General features: G+C 31.1%; 2 protein-coding genes and 1 long non-coding RNA gene across 7 annotated transcripts; 1 reads left to right on the forward strand and 2 right to left on the reverse strand.

Moving 5' to 3' along the window:
* Window positions 1-296: 296 nt before the first annotated feature.
* Window positions 297-3,730, reverse strand: LOC145115143 (transcription factor GAMYB-like). 2 transcript variants are annotated; one of them, XM_079051338.1, is made up of 4 exons: window positions 3,249-3,730; window positions 2,297-2,665; window positions 742-1,567; window positions 297-613 (listed from the first exon to the last, which is right to left on the reverse strand). In XM_079051338.1, the coding sequence occupies exons 2-4, from the start codon at window positions 2,663-2,665 to the stop codon at window positions 447-449; spliced, it is 1,362 nt and encodes a 453-aa protein (XP_078907464.1). In that variant the 5' UTR covers window positions 3,249-3,730; the 3' UTR covers window positions 297-446. The 2 variants fall into 2 exon arrangements, with proteins under 2 accessions (XP_078907464.1, XP_078907463.1); XM_079051337.1 differs by having other exon boundaries at window positions 2,297-3,730.
* Window positions 3,731-4,665: 935 nt separating this feature from the next.
* Window positions 4,666-10,355, reverse strand: LOC145115470 (Spc97 / Spc98 family of spindle pole body (SBP) component). Of its 3 annotated transcripts, none has more exons than XM_079051761.1 (13): window positions 9,952-10,355; window positions 8,916-9,749; window positions 8,518-8,829; window positions 8,295-8,389; window positions 7,195-8,076; window positions 6,599-6,740; window positions 6,349-6,508; window positions 5,975-6,138; window positions 5,743-5,819; window positions 5,472-5,571; window positions 5,321-5,382; window positions 5,115-5,232; window positions 4,666-5,026 (listed from the first exon to the last, which is right to left on the reverse strand). In XM_079051761.1, the coding sequence occupies exons 1-13, from the start codon at window positions 10,123-10,125 to the stop codon at window positions 4,850-4,852; spliced, it is 3,297 nt and encodes a 1,098-aa protein (XP_078907887.1). In that variant the 5' UTR covers window positions 10,126-10,355; the 3' UTR covers window positions 4,666-4,849. The 3 variants fall into 3 exon arrangements, with proteins under 3 accessions (XP_078907887.1, XP_078907886.1, XP_078907888.1); XM_079051760.1 differs by having other exon boundaries at window positions 5,451-5,571; XM_079051762.1 differs by having other exon boundaries at window positions 5,451-5,571; window positions 8,916-9,804; window positions 9,952-10,045.
* A 9,311-nt stretch (window positions 10,356-19,666) lies between these two features.
* Window positions 19,667-21,150, forward strand: LOC145115760 (uncharacterized). Of its 2 annotated transcripts, none has more exons than XR_013711688.1 (4): window positions 19,667-19,777; window positions 20,551-20,609; window positions 20,727-20,816; window positions 20,900-21,150. It is a non-coding gene; the product is annotated as an uncharacterized LOC145115760 (long non-coding RNA). The 2 variants fall into 2 exon arrangements; XR_013711687.1 differs by having other exon boundaries at window positions 20,745-20,816.
* Window positions 21,151-21,248: the final 98 nt, after the last annotated feature.

A 21,248-nucleotide genomic window follows, 5' to 3' on the forward strand; every position in this document is an offset into this window, starting at 1 on the left:
TTATAGAGAAAAAAAAAAAAAAAAAAAAACGGCAAGGCATTTTTTTGCTGTGGTAGAGTATTCGTAGTTAAAACTTGATGGACTTCACGTCTCTTTTACTCGTCATGTCCTATTTAGCCAAGGTATCGCCCTTGATTTAATTCCTCCCAAATGTAATGACTATCCTTTAATTTTGACCAAGATTTAAATGCTGATTTGTTGGATGAGTTGACCCTCTCATGTTATTGAGGTTGATTAACAAACTGGAAGATCAATTCAAATGAAGTACTAGAAATTATCCTAAAATGTAGTATCGATAATAAGCGAAACATATTCCAAGAGGTTTTCAGCATATCACAATATCCCAACCAAATAGTAAAACAAGATCCGGGTTTAAAGGAATTACAAACAAGTGTTATTTTATGAATTTAATAAACAAGGATAATAATAATAATAATAATAATAGTTTAAAGATATTGAGACCCTGTGTGGATTGTTGTAGAGTTGTCATCGTGATGGGAAACAAGTGAAGTTATGGGATCACTAGAAAACCAGTTTAAGCCAAGAAGAGAATCTGGCCTCAAACAGCTGACGTCATTCCAGATGTCATCGGATTCACCTGCTTCCTGCTTAACTTTACACCACCAAAAACACACAATTATTCTTTCTTTCTTTCTTTTTTATCATTAGTAGTAATAATCAAATTATTAATTATTAAATAAAAAAAGGAAACAGAGAAAGAAAAAGAAAAGTAGATGTCACCTGAAGTAGCTTCAACTGAAAGATGTTCATCCATTGAGGTTCCACTGATTGGAGTATATTCACTAAACACGGATGCAGCTGAATAAGTCAATGGGGAACCATAACAATCCGAAACCAAATTCTGATCATCAACATTGTTGAGATCATTCTTGGTTTTTGAGATTTTTAAGGTTTCTGATTCATGGAGCACAGCTTCTAACAGGCCACTGTTCCTACGTGAGTGGGAATCAGATTCCGACCACTCAATTTCAAAGGAAGAACAAGAAGAAGAAGAAGGTGGTGCACCATGAAAATATTGGAGTGAAGGGAGCTCATTCTTCATTGCCCATAAATTGGGCTCAAAAGATGAACAATTGTTGCCATTTATAAAGGCATGGCTGCCTATGCCTGTATTATATAAGTAAGATGATGATGATGGGGTCAAAGTTTGACCAATCTTCTCATCTTCATATCCATTCATACCAGAAAAAACATCACCAAGACCACCACCACCACTGCCACCTGGCCTGATGCGCTTAGGTGGATATGGTGTTGGCATAGGGAATGCAATATCAAGCAAGCTACTTTCGGTGGGAATTTGATTTTGATAAAACTCATGATTTAGTATGAAATCTTTGTAATCGATGGATGGAATGTGGAGGTTAGTGGTTGGTGGGAAAATTCCGGAATCGCCATTGGGGAACATGAGCATGTTTTGATTCTGGGAGTTATCGTTGAGTTGTTGGAAAGAGATGTCGTGAGGGTAAATTGGTAATCCGGCACGTTGCTTTCTTTTGGTCCTAGTGTTCCAAAAGTTCTTGATTTCATTATCTGTGCGTCCGGGTAACTGAAACCAAAAGTAATGAATAACCCATGGGTCATGTCAGTGTAGGACATGACAAGACAGAACAGGTTGTACTGTGTTTGATTGGACGCGACTGGGACTGATGCCAATGAATAAAAAATTGCGATTTATGTCCCATCCGCAAAATTTCATAGCAATTAAACAAAAAAAAAATACAAAATTTCAGAATAATGAAAAAAGGCTAAACCTCTTGAATATAAGTGTGACTTGAAGAAAAAGTTTAAACCTAGCTCTAGTAAGTGTATACTGTTACACCTTCAAGTTGAAACATAATATGTCAATATATGCCTCTAATTTACAAACCAAAACACAATCAAACAAAAAAAGAAATATAAATTTTAAAAAAACTAAAATGAGTCATCCAGTATCAAAGAGTAAATATAGAGCAAAAACCATCTGTGGTATCAGAGCCTTAATAGTCAAAAACCAACAAATGCAAAATGTTACCAAAGGCAAGAATGGTGGAAGTGCAGCAGTTTGGGAAGAAACATACTAAATCCTAAACCCCAAAATATAAACATCTATGGTATCCAAGCCTTAATAGTCAAACAGAAACAAAGCATTTCAACATCTATTGGTTTCATTTTGACTTGTTTTAGTTTCATCTTTTTTGGCATACCCTAAAGCAACTTGATAAGTTACAAATGCATACATTACATACCACATATATAACATAGGAAACATAAAAGTATAGATGAGAAGAGCACAGACCTCAACAGCCATACGTGCCCATTTGTTTCCCATTTTAGCATGAAGTTCAATGATGAGGCGTTCTTCCTCAGGGGAAAATGCGCCTTTTTTAAGGTCAGGTCTCAAATGATTTGTCCAACGTAAGCGACAGCTTTTACCACAACGAGATAGCCCTGAGAGCTTCTGAACAGCATTCCAATTCCCTTCTCCATTCTGGCTCACGTATTCCATCAATATTGCATCTTCAGCAGATGTCCAGGGACCTTTCTTTAGTGACCCAAATCCTGTTCCTTCTACCATGTTTCTTTCACTTTCAGTGCTACCTTCATCGAAACTTGGTGAATTTTTGCAGGATATTCTCTCTTCACTTTCACTTGTCATGTTGCTCATCTCCATGAACCACAACAAAACCATGTCAATTACAAATATAAAACCAGAAAATAGATTAATGAAACTAAGGAGCCAGTATAAAAAAAAAAAAGTTGGAAGTTTAGTGAATTATTGCGTAGTCACATTTGATTATCTGAATCCATACTAAATTACCAATTTCTGAAACTTTCTGTAACCATTTAAGAGAATGTGTGTCAAAAACAGGTTAAACTAACCCCATAAATGGCATGGCAGAGTTTGATGGAAACTTGCTAATTAATACAACTACATTGGGTAAAATTAAACAATCTATAAGCTGAAACATACCATGTAAACTCTTGCTCACGATAACACCTCACCACAAAACATATAATAATGATGATTATGATATTTTAATATCCGAATTTCATAGTGTATAGTTACCAAATACAAATGACACTACAATCATCAAAACCACTTAGAACAACAACAACGAAAAACTTGTATATGGCCTCAAGCTCGATTATTGAGAATTTAGCAGAAGAAGCGTGCACATACTCACTCACTTACACACGCACAGTCATGTATTAATGCTACGAATAAGTAATTAAGTGGGAGAATTTACCTTGAAGAAACTTTTAATCGCTCATCAAGTGGCCATAAGAAAAGGATAATTAATTTATTGAAACAAGAACGAAAAGCAAATCAAAGAGGAATTCAATGTAAAGAAGTCGATATCAGTAGAAGAGAAAATTACGAAGTTGAATGAAAATTCGGTGAATTAGATCTCTGAGAGTCATGAGTAGGGAAAAGCAAGGCATATCGTAAAGAAATTTCTATATATCTCGAGGAAACAGGTTCAGATCTACACCTAAAATCGAAAATCAAAACAGAGAAAGAATGAAAGTGATGAGGAGATTGAAATTGAAAAGGCCTAACCGTAATCAGCAAAGAAAAAAACGCAGGATCCAATCATAGAATCTTTTGAAGAAGATAAATATAGAGTTACAGATAAATTATAAATATATATACAGATTAGATGATTGCTTGAATTTCAAAGAAGATATATATGAGAGAGATGAAGATGATCGGAGTCCAGGTTACTTGTGGAGTAAACCCTCTTTTATTGCTGCTACTGTACTTGTTTTCTTTTTCTTTTTGTTTTTATTGTTATTCATATTAATATTATTCCCTTTTACTCGGTACTTTACTCCAAGTAGAAAGTAGAAACTACTCTCTCATCCCCCAAATAAAACCCCAATGCAAAGAGACACTTCTACTTAATAATTATATATTTTTATAACAAAAGAAATTAAAACAAAAAGTTATAAGTCACAGAAATTGATACTAATATAAAATTGAGTATCTTTAACTGAATGCAATAAATTAATGATAATAGCAATATAGCAGCCACAATGATTAACTCATTTAACGACTTTTTACTTTATTAAGTTGGCTGAAGTAAATTACCCAAAAAAAAAAAAAAAAAAACTTTCATTCAATGATAATAATTAATAAGCTTAACAAAGATCCAACTTTGAAGATACTCTTATCTATAATAAAAATACTTGATTTTTTTGCCAAATTATATCATCATCTTGTCTAGTTTTTTTAGGTTTTTTTTATCATTAGAATTATCACATATTCAAGTCACATTTATTTCCCTTAATTGTTTTAGTTTTCCCCAATTATTTACATAATTTTGAAATTAAAAACTTTTATAATTTTTTTATTTCATCAACGTTATTTCAAGTATTTGCCATATAATCCACTAACAAATAACTCCATAAATTTTGGTCAGTCGACGTGAGAAATACATGATATATTTGGCGACAAATTTTAAGAGTTTGTAGTTCTCAAAAAGTAATCACAAAAGTACGTATTAGAAAACCCTAAACCCTAATTTTAAACAAAAAAACTTATAATCCAAAAAACTTACTTCAATTAGTTTTTGAAAGCTTTTAGCCTTTATAATTTATGTAATTTAAAACCTTTCAAAAGTTTACAGCTATTTTTGTCAAACATTACACACAACCAAAGAATGGAAGCTAGTTTTGTAAAGATACCCATATATATACCTCATGCCTGTTTTACCAGCAAGAGTCAACACATATCTAATGGTAACCAGTTTTAATTACACAAAGTGGGAAAATAAACAAGACATGATATAATTACACACAAAAAAATGGCATCAATCAAAAACCACATACATTGATAATAAGAGTTTTAGAAGAAAAGAATATGGTGGCCCATTTCTTTATTAATAACATCTGAAAAATGGTGATTGTAATTGAGGTACTCCCAGAAGCGTGGAAGACTGAACTCCACATTCTTAGGAGACTTGATATAGCATGCATACAATTGTCTCATGTTTTTCTCAAATGCTTCTTTAATGCTCACAACCTGTTGAAGGAAATAGCTTTATGCTTTGTTTAATCACTAATAATATAAAAATAAAAAATAATTAATAAATGAAGACAGTAAAAATGACCTGAGCAATGTTGACAGCTGATTTGTTTGGCACAACAAAAGATCTGAAGTCCAATGCACATTGCAAAATGCTTTGAATAATCTCAGCTATTTGTTTCATATCATCAGATAAAAAACATCTGCAAACAATATAAAAACCAATATCTAAAACTGATAGCTTCAGAGTATGTATATATACTTCAGTAACATAGTTTTAGATTAACTTACATGCATTGTGAATCATTGAGATAATCCATATGCACAATGTCGAGATCTGTCAAATCCTTAACCTAATCGAAAACAAAGAATTATTACTGAAAATTTGCATAAGTTAATTAACATGAACTAAATATGAAACCTGATAATGATTATTCAGAACCTTATGCTTGAGAGACTCTAGAAATCTACACCAGGATACATGTGATAACTGAGACTGAACATATTGCTGCAATGTTGATACAAAATGGAAAATCTGGTGCCTGAAACATACAAAAATTGGAATCTATAATCGAAATATACAACATATCAAGGGCAAGAAAGTCTTTTATGCTCCATCTTTCCAAACATACTTCATCCAATAAAAGATGAGAGTTTGCTTTATATGTGTTTCTTGCTAAAATAAAAATGTTTATTGTGATATTCAAGAGTACCTCAATTTCACCATGATATTGAAATGGGATTTCTGTACATCAGAATGACGATTCTTGTTGGTGAAATGCATGAATTCCTGTATATCAAAAAAAATATATTAGGACGGATTTTTTTTTGCTGAAAAGACTAAATTGACCACTACCCTAGAGATGCCCAAAACCCTAAACCCTTAGGATTTAGGGTTAAGGGTGTCTACATGCACTATGGAAATCAATTGCTGGAGTAGAATACCTTAAATGAACACCATATTTCAGTCAAAGAAGATAAAGCAAGTTTGACTTGTATCAAAAAACTGAAGATTTGAGCATATATTTTTAATGCAGCAGGAGTCAAAACAATGCTCACTGGCCAATCTACTCTGTAACCCAGGCCTAAAACATTGAAGGACTGTATACCTGCAAATATACCATATATAAATTATATATATAATGAGTGTATTTTTGGTCATTAATAAAAAAAAATGAAGAATGGAAGTAAATTCCTCCAACACTAAATCCATCAACCATGGAATTTGAAGGATTGGATTCCATCCATTTAACAAATCAAACACGCAACAAATGGAATCATGGATTCCAATTCCATCAGAATCCACAAACCAAACATACCAGTTGCAAAACCAGGAAGAGATGTGGAGCCTTGTTCTTTCATGTAAACAAAGAGTCTATCTTTATAATGGTCTCTTTCACATGAAGACCTCTGAACTGAAAGTTCTAGAAGCCCCTGTATTTCAGATATCCTTTTATCTGCCTCTGTGGCATACCATTTCTATAAAATAAACATAAAAAACAATTCAGTATATGATTATCAGAGCATAAAACTTTCTAGAAGAGACCAAGGAAAAAAAAATAGTTATACATGTTGCCAAAGGGACACGATAAATAAATCTGCCCAATCTGCTGATTCCATCATGTGGTATCTCCTCAAAGCCAACAAATGTTCTTGTAAAGAAAAACCTTCCTCAAGTAGCTTAATTGTCAATTTACTCACATAAATATATCTACCAACATTAAGGAGAACATAAACTAATACAAAAGAGTAACTTACAAAAATCGTCCCTGTGGTATGTCCAAAATTACAGATTTGGTCCCTTGCAAACTTTTTTAACCTTTTTCATCCCTGTAGTATGGATTTGTAACGTTTTTAACCTTTTTCAGTCTTTTAATTTCCGGGTCCCACAGATAAAATCCGTAATGAATTAAGATGAATAAAAATATAAAGCGAGGGTATAATGGTCTTTTTGTAAAAGTTAACAGTAACTGTTATGTGGTATCCAACCCAAGTATGAAAAATGTTACAAATACATACTACAGGGACGAAAAGGGTTAAAAAAAAGTTTGCAAGGGACCCAATCTGTAACTTTGGACAATATCAAAGGGACGATTTCGGTAATTTACTCAAAAGAAAATGACCCACATACTGTAAACGGCTATGATCTAAACTTTTAAGGATACTGTAGTTGAATCTCCTCCAACAAGCATTTCTCAAGAACAAAATCCAATGGTATCTCAATAACTGCAGCCACACCAGTCTTACTATGGTCACCAGGGCGGAGGATTACATTTTTGTTGCCAGTGCCACTAAGCATAACCTGCCAACCACCACCACCACCACCACCAGATACATTTGGTAACAGTTCGTGTTTTTGGTGATCAGTTTTGAAACGAATATCTTCAAGTTTATGGAATGAAGTCTTGTTGACAGGGAGTGTATCATCACCAGGGGCTTTATGGTAATTTCTCTTCATGGGAGCAGTATTATTAGCTGGAACTGAGAAATGGTCAGCTCTATTAGAAATTCCTATTCCTAATCTATCTACACATTCAGTAAAAGGATCTCGTATTGACTTAAAGTCAAAAGAAGGTAAATTGACTTTGGAAGATGTTTCACGAAGTTTGCTTGTTCCTTGTATTAGGTTATTAGCAGATTCAACTTCCCATGATTTCAAGCTTTTTAAACTCAAAGCAACATCTTCTATGTTCCCTATAGCATTACAAATGGGATTAAGTGGTTGATTATTCTCATATTGAGTTTTTTCTGGTGTTGATGACAAATCATTCCTATCTGACTCATGTGAACCACTTCTTATGGTGGATGGACTCTTAACTTGAGAGGAAATTTTAGACAGAATATGGGAAGAGGTATCTGATTTAAATTCTAAAGCAGACAAGTATTTTTTCTCCAGATCTTCTGCATCATGAAAAGATTCGATTATATTCTCAGATTTCTCTATGTCTTCTTCAGCAGATGAACATTCGGATGAATCTAATGGATCATTCTCATATGAGAACTCTTCTGTCATGCTAGATAGATCGCTATCTACTGTATCAAGACGCCTGATGAACAGAAAGATATCAAAGTTTAGGGAATTTATAAAATCTTTGAAAAGGTAAACAAATAAAGATGTGAATTAGAGCTTTATATGCACATCAGTTTGATTAAGTCAGCACAATGTTACCTGATTCAGGGTATGCATTGCTTTCTTAAATAAAACATAAAGAATAAACTATCAAAGTGTTTATTTAGCTTAGATAAATGACCAAAGATATCTTACAGATTTTGATTCATATTCTTTGCTGAAGAAGATAGTAATTCCAGACTTCCTCTACCATTAGAAACAGAAATTGGTGCTGTAGAGTGTGGAATTACCTGTCAACCATAACAAGTTAAGCCATGAATTGTGGGAGATAAATATTAAATACCAATAATATACTGGAAAAGGAAGATATACTAGAATCAATAGTAAACAAGAATAGGTATGGCTTTTGTGAAATCACCTGATGATATCTGAACTCTAGGTTTGGCAAATGATGTTTGAGTTTCTCCATCATGATTTTATAGTAGTCTCTTCTTGCAAGTACCATTTTCTCAATTCCTTCTTTACTGAAAGCCATATGAGATGCATGTGACAAATGGGAGCTTGATATTTTACTCCAATATGGAAGAAAGTCCTCATAAGTACGATTCCAATTCCCAACACCATCAGAAAATTCCAGCAATTTTATCAGTACTTGAAGCTGCTGACCAGCCCTAAACAGTGGAATCAAGAATTCCCTCAGAAAACATGGAACAGAAACTCCATCTTCCTCCTGGAATGAAACATCCACATTGCAAGAATAAGTATTAAATGAGTACTAAAACCATAGAAAAATAAAGATAACACATTTCAGTTTACCCTGATGGTGGCTGAAGGGAAGTCAACAAGAACTCCAGTGTTGGAAAGTGAATAAGATTGATGACTATCAGCCTCAGCCACTATGAACTCATTAAATGGATCAACAATTTTGGCCTTGAAAATCCAGGATCTAATAAAGTCAAAATATGGTTCACATGAACGAATGAAGAGAGTTTTGAGAAGTGCACAATGGACTGGATCAGCAACCTTGAGCTCGTTGTACAAATAAGTAAGAAGATTTCCACCTCTTGGAAACTCACTAAATTTTGTTTGAGTACCTAAATCCTCAAGGGGTGAAAGTGAGAAACAAAGAGCTATATCATGCACATTGCATATGCTTCCAATAACCTCAATCTGACTTCTTAATTCTTTCGTATGAAGAAAAACCTCCAACAATGTAACCTCAGAATGCCCAACACTTGAAAGACACCCGATCATGCTATCATTAAATGATAATCTTCTCAGGCAAACAGAAGAAGATAAAGTATCCAATGCAGCAATGTAACCTTCCAAAACATCTCCAATGGCGACTGCAAAAGCCTGGTTGACCAGACTGTATGGAGGATAATTGCTACTTGCCTCATCCGGATTTATGTTTGTGAAGTGACTAATAAATTTATAGAGAAAGAAAACTTCACAGCCCATGCAGCCTAAGGATCTAAGTATCTTCTCAAGAGCAAGTGTACTTACAGACTGGTTCCATAGACTAGGAATTCGGTGAAATGTTCTGTCTGTTGGATCAGAACGGAATATTGTGCATAGTCTGTCAATGCTTGTAAGAGATGACTCTAATCCTTGCAGAGCGTTCATTGCCAACCTTACTAAACTAGCCTCCTGAAGCATACGTAAAAATAGGTTTAGTAATATCCCACCAAAACCATCTTAGAGTCTGAAAAGTGAAAAGTAACAATAACCGAGTCAATTACAAAATTTTGAAGTACCGAGTTCGAATCATCAAAAGCAATTGGACATTTCTTTTGGAAAAGAAAGTACAACTGATGTTGAGATGAGGGGTATAACCAGAAAGAGATCTTACAGAAACAGTTGATGTGTCGTAGAGGCGTCTAGAAATTGAAGGAGAGGAAATAGATGTTGAAGTGACAGAACGTCCACTCTCTGTAGGAATTGATTCCCAAGGTCTAGGTGGAAGCCATGGATCTTCGACCTTCAAATTGTTAAAAAGCGAAGTAAAGTCTGTATCGACAGCCATCGTCGCCGGAGAAGATAATGCCGGCAATATCGTCGATGTGGGAGGTGATGGTTTCTCTTTCCCGCTGTTGTTTTCCCTTTTTTAAGCTGATGAGAGTTGAGGATGAACGAGGAATTTGAAAAGAGTGTTGGGAAATCTGCGGAGAGACGGCGAATTTGTGATCTCCGACCGGTTGATAAAGGGGATGGAGGGAATTTGAGAGGGCAAGTTTTTGTACAACACGAAACTTTTACGCCTTTTTCTTTAAGATTTCTTTCGAAGGAAAAAAAAAATACTACATAGTTAGGATTAGGGACGAGCATATGGACCGGGAACCGGCCGGAACCGGCATCGGAACCGGAACCCGATGGAACCGGTCGGGCCGGGACCGGGACGTTATTTTTGTGGATTTTTGGAACCGGGAACCGGTAGGAACCGGACCAATATAACCGGAACCGATAGAACCGGCAAAAACCGGAACCGTATGATGCTATTTTTCGATGACCGGTTCCAACATTTGAAGACACGACAAGAACCGGTAGGAACCGGGAACCGGTAGAACCGCCGGGCCGGTTCGGTTCTTGATTTTGGCCGAAGCCGGTTCCCGGGTCGGGTCCGGTTCCGGCCGGTTCGGTCCTTTTGCTCATCCCTAGTTAGGATGGTTTAAGTTTTCGTAGTATGTGAGCATATCACACGTATTATACTTTTATATTGTCATTTTATTTTTTCTTTTATTTTACGAAACTGGTGGTTGTCATATCACATCTACCACACTACATCATACGAATTTGTAAGGTGGATACAAAAGTTGCTACAGTTGCGATATGTGTTGTAACGTCTCAAAACTCACAATAAATTTAAACTTTTCAAAACAACTCATTTACTAAAACAAGTGTTTACATAACCATTGTTTTCAAAACATTATTCAAAAACAGTCTCCCAAGATCAACAACATAAAAATCAGGATGTGTACGGTCACGCCTTCGCCCAGGGCCGGTCCTAGCCGATTTGAGGCCCGGGGCAAATAAAAAATGAGGCCCTTCTTAGTAAAAGAATTATAATCAATCAGTTTCGATTAATATACGAAACAGCAACATGTGCTAATTCACTAGAACGTTTTTGGTAAAAAAGGACGGAACCTTTGGAAAAATTATTATTAAAAATAATTAATACATTAGAGGGTACAACTGAACATAAACATACATGGATTACTATATAGATTAGTATATGTTTATTTGTATAAGTCTTCATTCCTCAACATGTGATTAAAACTTGTCTCTTTGCATACTTCTTTCTTGAGGTTTTATACCGTTTGCTTCACATAGACAAAAAAAAAACTACTAATTAATAGAATAACACAAGATATTCTTGATTAGCACCATGTGAAATCAAACATAACTAGAAACCAAATATTTAAAGCTAACCTTTCAATATATTCAAACCTTAGAAACATTTTTTCCTTTGTTCCACACAACACCTGTACTCATATTCCAACATCCTTTTTTTATTATAATTCTGCTATAGATGCTTGTACTTGGAGAAAGTTAAAAATGTCATTGAAGTCCATGGATATAAATTTCTTTTTCTTATCCCTTGTTTGATAGATAGCACGATTCATTCTGCATTCACAATCTAACCTAATAAATGAAAATCAATTTTGTCAAATGTCATTATCTCATTGAATTTGACACATGTCAATTTCTAAGAGTTTTTGAATTATTTTTTTCCACTTGTCATTTTCTTGTATTTTTCATTTTCTTAAATTTAAAATCCATATTTTAGTGAGATTTATATATGTAAGGTAGATTATTCTATTAAATTTCATAATAAATGTTTTACAACTTTTCAAATCTCCTGCATTATATTTTAAATTACTTACTTTATTTATTATATTTTTTGTATTTATGTAAAACTATTATGTAATGCTTATAACTTTATATTAAACTTTTCTTTTTTATAAACCCGTGTAATGCACGGGTCTCACACCTAGTTGGTAAAATATTAAAGAAAAGCACCACTAATCATTGATTAGAAACTTGGAATCAATATACTATGCAGAACAAAATGAAATTGTAAATCTGTGTTACCTGTATTTTATTTAAAAAGTAGATTTCATTATGGCATTTCATCAAACACTTAATAGACAAACAAAACCACACATTTTCTCTAGGTAAAGAAGCTTGTGCAAAGGAATAAATCCACATAAACAACACAAATGAAAAAGAAAAGTAATATATTAACTTTAGGTTGATATCCATAAACCACTTTAGAAATCAGAAAATCAAGTCCCATTCAAACCCAAAAATCAAAAATCAAAACCTAAATCTATAGAAATCGATAAACAAAGCAAATGAGAAAAGAAAAGCAATACATTACCTTTAGATTGATATCCATAATCCATTCTCCTTGTGAAGGTGATTAAATTGCTTCTTGAACCGTTAAGAAATGCTTTAGGACTTAAAGATTTAAGAGGAAGGAAAAGGAAGTTGGGAAATTTAAGAGACGGCGACTCTTCGAGAGTCTTTTCCTGCTTAAGAATAAAAAGAAAAAAAGAATTATGCACAGGAAAATAATGTAAAAATTCCAAAAAGAAAATGTAAAGCTCTAAAAACGTAACAATCGCGGTTCGAACACGGGACTAACTTATAGCCCTCAAACTCCCGGACGACTTAACCATGTCAACTGCACATTCTTTAGGTTTTGTGCTACTAAATATATTATATATCTTACACCAAAATATATATATATATATATATATATATATATATATATATATATATATATATATATATATATATATAGAGAGAGAGAGAGAGAGGAGGGTTCAATTGTGAAAAAAAAAGGTTGAGAATGGGGGAATCATTCTCAGCCACTCATTTATTTTTGCCGCAAAAACCTCCGTCGTACCAGCGGAAATGGGAAAGAAATAGACATGTGTTTTCCAGCAAAATATGTTTCCTTAAACTATGCTAAGCATTACCTTAATATATACAAAAACATAGTTTTTTCGTTTTTTTTAATTTTTAAGAAGCTATTTTTATCGAAAAATGATTTTAAATATATCAAAATTCATGATTTTTTATTCTCTACAAATAGACATTCATATTGATATAGTTTTAAGATAAAATAAAAAATTTATTTTTTTTATATTTTCAGTTATCGTTATTCATAAGTGAATAAAAATGAATCATGTTTTTACTACAGTACATTCGTTATTCACTTATGAATAAAAACTATGATTAATTTTTTTTACAATTTAAGTATCATTCATATATGAATATAGCATATAATAAACATAGTATATTCATATTTAAATATTAGACGATGCATTCACTTGTGAATATTACATAGTATATTCACTTGTGATTATTAGATGATATATTCAATTATGAATATTAGATAATATTTTCATATCTGAATATTACATAGCATTACATGGTATATCACATGTGAATATTACATAGTATATTCACTTGTGAATATTAGATGATATATTCACTTATGAATATTACACAGTATATTCACATATGAATATTACAAGGTATTTTCACAAATATATATAATTTTTATATGTTATTCACATATGAATAACATACAGACTTGCATATTTGTTTTAATAATCATATACTGATTCAGGTGAGAAAACATATTCATATATGAATATAACATGGTAATTTAGTTTATGCATTTCATCAAACAGTTGGAGTGCATACAATTTAACTTTTTTAAAAATGTTAAAAACATGATACTTTGACTATTTAAATCTTACAAAATAGTAGATTGATAAAGAATTATATGAAATTTTTCAAAAAAAAACGATTTGATCTTTTTCTAACCTCAATTTAAAGTTTTATTTGATAATCGATGTTGAATGAATGATATGAAGTGTATTTTTTGTTGATTATCAATGATGTTGATCTAATGACACTGGGAGTATAATTAATCGTAGATGTTGAAGATCTGATCGTATTCAAGCAGAATTGAAGGTTGGATTAAAAGAACCAAAAAACGAATTTTTGTTGTTAACTGTTGAATCGTGTTGATAAAGATGTTATTGACGAAGATCGATGATTGATTAACACTGTATGATGTTGATGATGGTTTAATTGAAGAAATCTGGATGATTGTTGAAGGTTGGAGGAGAAATTTGGATGATGAATGATCGATTAGAAATTGGTTTGAACTTTTATCTATTTCTATACAGTTACGTATTTGAGATTGAAGGTTATTATCATATTTACAAGTTTGCCACCGTGTCTTTTTATGCTTAGATTAAATGAGTGGCTGAGAATGATTCCCCCATTCTCAACCTTTTTATTTTCTCAATTGAACCCACCTCTCTCTCTATCTCTCTCTCTCTCTATATATATATATATATATATATATATATATATATATATATATATATATATATATATATATATATATATATATATATATATATATAGGTAGAGGTTCATTTGAGACCAAGAGTTTTTTGTGAGACATGGGGACAACATATTAGCCTTTGATCAAAATTGATCATATGGCTCATAAAAAAACATGATTAAGACTTATTAATGTACCTGATTTGTTAATTAAGGGCAGATTAGTCATTGTTAGGTTAAACAGATCATCAACATACATGTTACAAAAATTAACTTCATATTCACGTAATCAAGATCTTTATCTCCTTCGATCTTCAAATCTCACACCAGATCATCGTTATGTCGGATAGATATTCATTGATCGATCAATTATCCTTCATATCAAAATCATCACATTCAGGAAATCAAGATCTTCATCGCCTTGAATAGGTATGTATTTATACCCGATCAACATGATTTTGAGATTGACATTCATTGATTTATCAATTATCCTCTCCTATCAAAATCTCAACTATTAAATTCACAATTTTAGTGATTTGCTAGTTCATCTTCTTTATTCTTTATCTGATGATTGTTTGAGTTGGATTCGTTCAATTGTAATTGCAAATATGAGTCAATATCTTCATGATTTTCTTAATCAGTTTTGTTCAATCGCAAATTGCAAACCACAGAAGGATAAGTAAGGATTGATTTTCTTCAATTCATCATCAAGAAGGAACAATTTCTCCATTATAGAACAAATTCAACAACTCATCATTAGTAGCAATTGATGTACCATCTATTTGAGGACAGAAGAATTGGAGAAGTATTATTTGATACGCCAACTGTTTGATGAAATGCCTAAGAGAATAATCATAACTTAAGTTCTAATGCATTTAAACTCTAGACATGCTCCTAATTAATTGCTATCTAGTAGCAATTTATGGCACTAAAGTGTGAACTTTACATATATAGGTTGAAGATAATCACAATAGAACAAAATCGTTACATCAAGTCAAGTGATCATGCACCTTCACTAACTTTGAAATGGAAATGGATACTTATCAAAAGTTTTTTGTCCTTTGGTTTGCCTCTAAATGATTAAATCATATTCTTGTTGATATAAATGTTATTCTTTTTCCATCATATTTAGACAATTACACAAAATGGTGCATATATGAAATATTAGTGTAATCATTGTAGGGAAATCTCAGACCATGTTGATGCTTGAAGCTTGAAACATGTTTCCTCATTGTTTTTATTATTTTGATTATCTGAGTGAAAGGTTTAGATTAGTTACTATCCTCCTTGTCAGTAGCATGTAAAGTAAATGATGAATTTGGACCAGTTTAGCATGAAGCAGAAGTGGTACTTGGTCCCATTTCATCATATTTTTTATTACATTACATAATACATGGTATATTATTCTGATTAGAATAATTAAAAAACATTACTCATATGTCCTTACATATTCAGAAAATTAAGTTTAGAATATAATTTTGTAAATATTTATACAATAATAAATATTAATGGAATATTTTTTTGTAGGTCAAACTAATGATGGTGCTGAAGAATCGCACTCAAGCAATGAACTCGTTTCAACTAATGATTATTTAGTTTGGATTCTGGATATTCTACATGTACAGATATATAATGTTATAGTCCACTTTGATTTTTTTTTGTTGAACTACTCAATTAGTTCCATATTTCGTTTAGAATATGATACATGATATAGTGCACATATTTAATGATATAGTCTATTATTATATGTTCTATATTGATGATACTAATATCTTATTGAAGTGTATAATTCTATTTTTAATAATTTATAAGTGTAATATTCTAATACACATTTATAAATGATGATGTAATTGAATGTGTTTTCTTACTATGACTAATATTCTAGATCTGATTATTGTTATGTGTTATATTCTACATTGATATTTGTTGTTGATATAATCAAGTATTGTTATATTTTAAAAAGCTCATTACGTATAAACTTCTGAAAAGTAACAACATATAACATTATTCTAATAGAATGTTCTACACATACTACAAAATATTTTCATGTAATAAATTAACTTATTTATTTAAAAACCTATAACATAATTCTATTAGAATATTCTACATATACATTTATAAAAACAAATAACATATAACATTATTCTATTTGAATATTCTACATATACATATTACTTTTATTTAATAAATGAAATTATTTAACAAGAAACTCATAAAAATTTTCAATTAGATTATTAACATCATACATCATGCATTAGATTCAAATGAGATGACCTTAATATTGTGAGGTCGCGAGACCATGAGACCACTTTTCTCTTGTGAAATATTCTAATATTTTAGTGTTCATAAAAATATAATATATGTAATATTCTAATATTTTAAAACATATAACATTATTCCAAAAGAATTACTATACATGGACATACAATATTCAACATATACATAGTAAATAAATCTTTTGAACAATATATATATATATATATATATATATATATATATATATATATATATATATATATATATATATATATATATATATATATATATATAAATTCCATTTTTTTTGTAAAAAGGTCATTACATATAAATCTATAAAAACCAACAAAATTTAATATTATTCTAATAGAATGTTCTAAATGTCAATTTTTTTGAGACCGTAAGACCATGAGACCACTTTTCTCTAGTGAAATATTCTAATATTTCAGTGTTTATACAAATATAATATATGTAATATTCTAATATTCTAAAACATAGAACATTATTCAAATAGAATTATACATGAACATACAACCTATAAAATTATTCTATTAGAATATTTCTCATATACACAGTAAGTAAGTTTTATTAACATCACATATATCTATAAATTCTAAAATATTATTGTAAAAATGTCATTACATATAAATCTATAAAAAAAAAACAACATTTAACATTATTCTAATAGAATATTATAAATGTACAGAAAACCTATAACATTACTCTATTAAAATATTGTACATGAACTATAACAAAAAATGAACATTTGATCATAAAAGCATGATATTTCAGATTGGTCAAAGCATAACTATTTTTTAACCATGACTATTGTTCTGTGAAACATTCACTAGCCATTGAAACAACCATACCTATTGTTCAAAACTAAAAAAAAGATAACCAATATTCAAACGAACAAAACACTACCATGTCATTCATAATCAAAGACTTTCAAATATTCCAAAAAAATTATTCACGTCCTTCCAGTATGTTTCTTGCATCGATCCATTCTCTCATCATTTTTAATGACCAATCTTATCAATCTTTCCCTATTCCTTTGCTTCGTCGGTTACTTTCTTATGGAATTGGAATATGATTGGTCAAAGCATAACTATTTTGTATGCTTCTTATTCTGCAGAAAACCTTCTTTACCCAAGTCAATATTTCACATTTCCACTTACTGTTACAGAATAAATTTCCATCTGTCGCATTAAGAACACATCAGAATAAATTTCATTAGCTTTCAATGTGTATCAAACACTAATCCTAGCTACAGTAAATAAATTCAAAAATGTTTAACCGAAACTACAATAAAGAAGTTCATTTCTAGCCCAAGCTATAGTGAATCTGGATTAAACACTAACCATAGCTACAATATAAATTTCAAAAAAATAATTCCTAAATTAGAATAAATTGTTTAACAACTTCCTAAAGCCTATTACAATAGATGATTTAGAATCTACATTATGTAGAATCTAAATCTGAATCAAATATTATCGAGCTAAAACATAAAGAGATGAATTCAATTATGTCAGGATAGAATAACAAATTCTCAAAATGTATTTTAGTTTTGACTTATCAAAGTAAGGAGTAACATCTAGTTAATCAATAAAATAACATCTTAAATCAAATTTATGAAGTAACACCTAACTTTACAAATCAGAATACCTAGAATATTAAGTTACCAAAGACTATTTTACTAATATTTTTACTGGATCATCTAACGTATCAAACAAAGTAACATCCGATTCAAATTAAGAAGTACCATATTGCTTATCAAACTAGAATACTTAGAATACCAAATCATCAAAAAATATTTCACTAAATATTTACTAGATAATCCAATTACTCAAACAAAATAACATCTAAAATCAATTTAGGAAGCAAGTTATGTTTGCATCTACAACATTCTATCATTTTCATTCACAATTTTCTTGCAGAAAATATGAAATCATTACAGAATGCATTATGTCGAACACCTAACGGGCGATCACTAAATTTACCAAACACCTAACTGACACTAGAAGTATGTAACTAATAAGATAAACCAAACAAACTAACAAATTATAATTCAAATTCCAATAATATCTCTACAGACTTTGTAAATAACTTCATTTATGCATAAATAACATAGCTTGGATTGTAGATTTATTAACATTGAAATTGTTAACAGCCAAAGATGAGTCAATGGAATCTTTTATTACCTGATGAGAAGAATCCTTCCTCAACTAAGAATCATGAGAAGAAGTAGCAGTTGAAGTTTTTTTTATGAAAACTTATATCCGAAGCCTTTGATTGAGAATCAACTACTTCTGACGAATCATCACACAAACCGGAGCTAGAATTAGAATCAATTTTAGCAGAACGAGCCACGATTGATGATCGATTAGAAAAAAAACCTTCAAATTGGTGTACCGAAGCTTGAAATCTTTTTGATTATTGCAATTTCTAGGGTTTTTTGATACCTTCCAATCGAACAAGAAGCTAGGGTTTTATCGACTGATTTTTCAAGATTATTCCATCTAATTACACCTTTTGATAAGTAGATAAATGAAATTTTTTCCTGGAAGATGCTGGGAATAAGATTGAGAGAAATTTTGGATTGAGAAAATTTGGGCGAGAACGATGAAAAAACTTCTAAACGTGAATTGATCAGATATCATCCATTGGAGTACACAATTCCTATTTTACCCCTCCGTGTCATCGAATTAATCCTAAACTTTGATAAATTTTTAAAATTGACACCGCCTCTTATCAGATTGTATGTTTTGATCTCAGCCTTAGATTATTTTTGATCAAGGGACATAAATAGGTCCCCATGTCTCACAAAATAACGTGGTCTCATATAAACTTAACCCTATATATATATATATATATATATATATATATATATATATATATATATATATATATATATATATATATATATATATACCCAAAATGCAATCCTACGTCGTTTTAAGTTAACGTCGCCTTATTTATGCTTCGTTCCTTATCGCATCCATCGAGAACTCAGAAGACGAATTCGATGATATCGCATTTATCAACTGAGTGTGAGTCCTTCGATTCTTCTCAACATATTTAATCATGAAGAAATTCATCTTATTTCTATTAGAGGTTTTTTTGTTATCATCCTCTCTTTCTTAATTTTTTGTGGTTAATCACGCCACAAATTTATCTTTTTCAATTGGTTCTAGTTACGCATCAGTAGAAATTGAATTAGATTGATTCTAACTTTTTTACTAATTTCATTAGATTGAGATGTTTGATCGATAGTAGGTTTATTTGATGGGTGTTTTCTATATGTTCATCTTATTTAAGAGAAGTGTTTCTGGAAATGTACACCATGTGTTTGATTAAATGCCTTAGTGAACTTTTGTGTCAATATGGCTTAAAAAGCATAAGCAGTTATCGAGAATGGGTATTTATAAGCATAGACTTTTACAAGCATAACCTGTTAGGGAAAGTAGAAGTATTGTACGAATAAAGACCATCTTTTTTACTTAACGAACTATTTGAAGGAGTATAAATGACTGTTTTACCCATTTGTTCACAATTTTTTTATTTTCTTTATGAGAACAATTTGCATATGTTAAAAAATAGAGTTTTTTCTTCAAGATACCCTTACCATTGGGCACCATATCACAAGACCAAGCCTATAGGAAGCACTTGCATTATCATTGATGTGTCCTAATCTCCACCAGGTGTTAAATTATCATTGGGCATTATATCACAATACCAAGACAAATAATTTCTTTTAAACTGATTTTATACCCTTTTTGGACATTGAATACCCTTATTATATACTCTTAATGTAAAATTTCAGGAATTTTACACTCTACATTAGAAGGCAATGCATCGGATGCTATTGCTTTGACAGAACAGGTCTCACCTCACCAACTTGAAAACAATAAAGACTTGTTATTTTTTATTTTTTTTTGATCTTTTATGTCTTCACTTTCTTGAACTTATATTTGATCCAGTTGTTTTATTTTCACACAGTTGTTTTATTTGATCCAGAAAATGATGAACAACATAAGAAAGCTAAAAGATTGAATAATTTTATGGTTCATGCTGCTTTATCAATGGAAGGTACTCATTTTAAATTTTTTTTATTAGTTTGTTTAATTACATTTACATGTGAAATTGTAACCTTTTTGGGTGTGCCATTGTAGTTTTTATCCTATTGACATTGGTTCAGGAGTTCATGGTAATGGTCAGGGGAAAGTTTGAAAAGTTGCAGGAAGAGTGCTTAGAGTTTCTTTGTTGGATTTGGTGGGAATACTTGAAGAATTGAAAGAATTGTAGAAACTCTAGAAAAAGTTTGGGTTGTTATATAGCAGTGTACTTATATTTTTTTAACAAAATAAGTAATGTACTTATACTTTTCATAGATGTATGATCATACTTGTTATTTGCAACATAACTTACTTAGATTTATGAGCAGAAATAGCACCCCACTTTTCATTTTTTATCCGGAATAACACTGTACTTATCATTTTTAACTAAAATTAGCACTTTTAA

This window comes from Lactuca virosa, chromosome 5 (genome assembly GCF_052849685.1).
Source record: "Lactuca virosa cultivar CGN04683 chromosome 5, Lactuca_virosa_CGN04683_v6, whole genome shotgun sequence".
In the NCBI taxonomy this organism is placed as follows: domain Eukaryota; kingdom Viridiplantae; phylum Streptophyta; class Magnoliopsida; order Asterales; family Asteraceae; genus Lactuca; species Lactuca virosa.

What these genes read in the sequence shown, in the direction of transcription:
- LOC145115143 (XM_079051337.1), bottom strand. Translation starts at nt 2,689, where the DNA reads ATGGTTTTGTTGTGGTTCATGGAGATGAGCAACATGACAAGTGAAAGT. An exon ending in GGGCACGTATGGCTGTTGAG is followed by an intron (nt 1,568 to 2,296) that starts GTCTGTGCTCTT and finishes TTTTGGTTTCAG; the next exon opens with TTACCCGGACGCACAGATAA. An exon ending in TTCAGTTGAAGCTACTTCAG is followed by an intron (nt 614 to 741) that starts GTGACATCTACT and finishes GGTGGTGTAAAG; the next exon opens with TTAAGCAGGAAGCAGGTGAA.
- LOC145115470 (XM_079051760.1), bottom strand. Translation starts at nt 10,125, where the DNA reads ATGGCTGTCGATACAGACTTTACTTCGCTTTTTAACAATTTGAAGGTC. An exon ending in TCTTCCTGGTTTTGCAACTG is followed by an intron (nt 6,139 to 6,348) that starts GTATGTTTGGTT and finishes GTATATTTGCAG; the next exon opens with GTATACAGTCCTTCAATGTT. An exon ending in TTCTGAATAATCATTATCAG is followed by an intron (nt 5,383 to 5,450) that starts GTTTCATATTTA and finishes GTTTTCGATTAG; the next exon opens with GTTAAGGATTTGACAGATCT.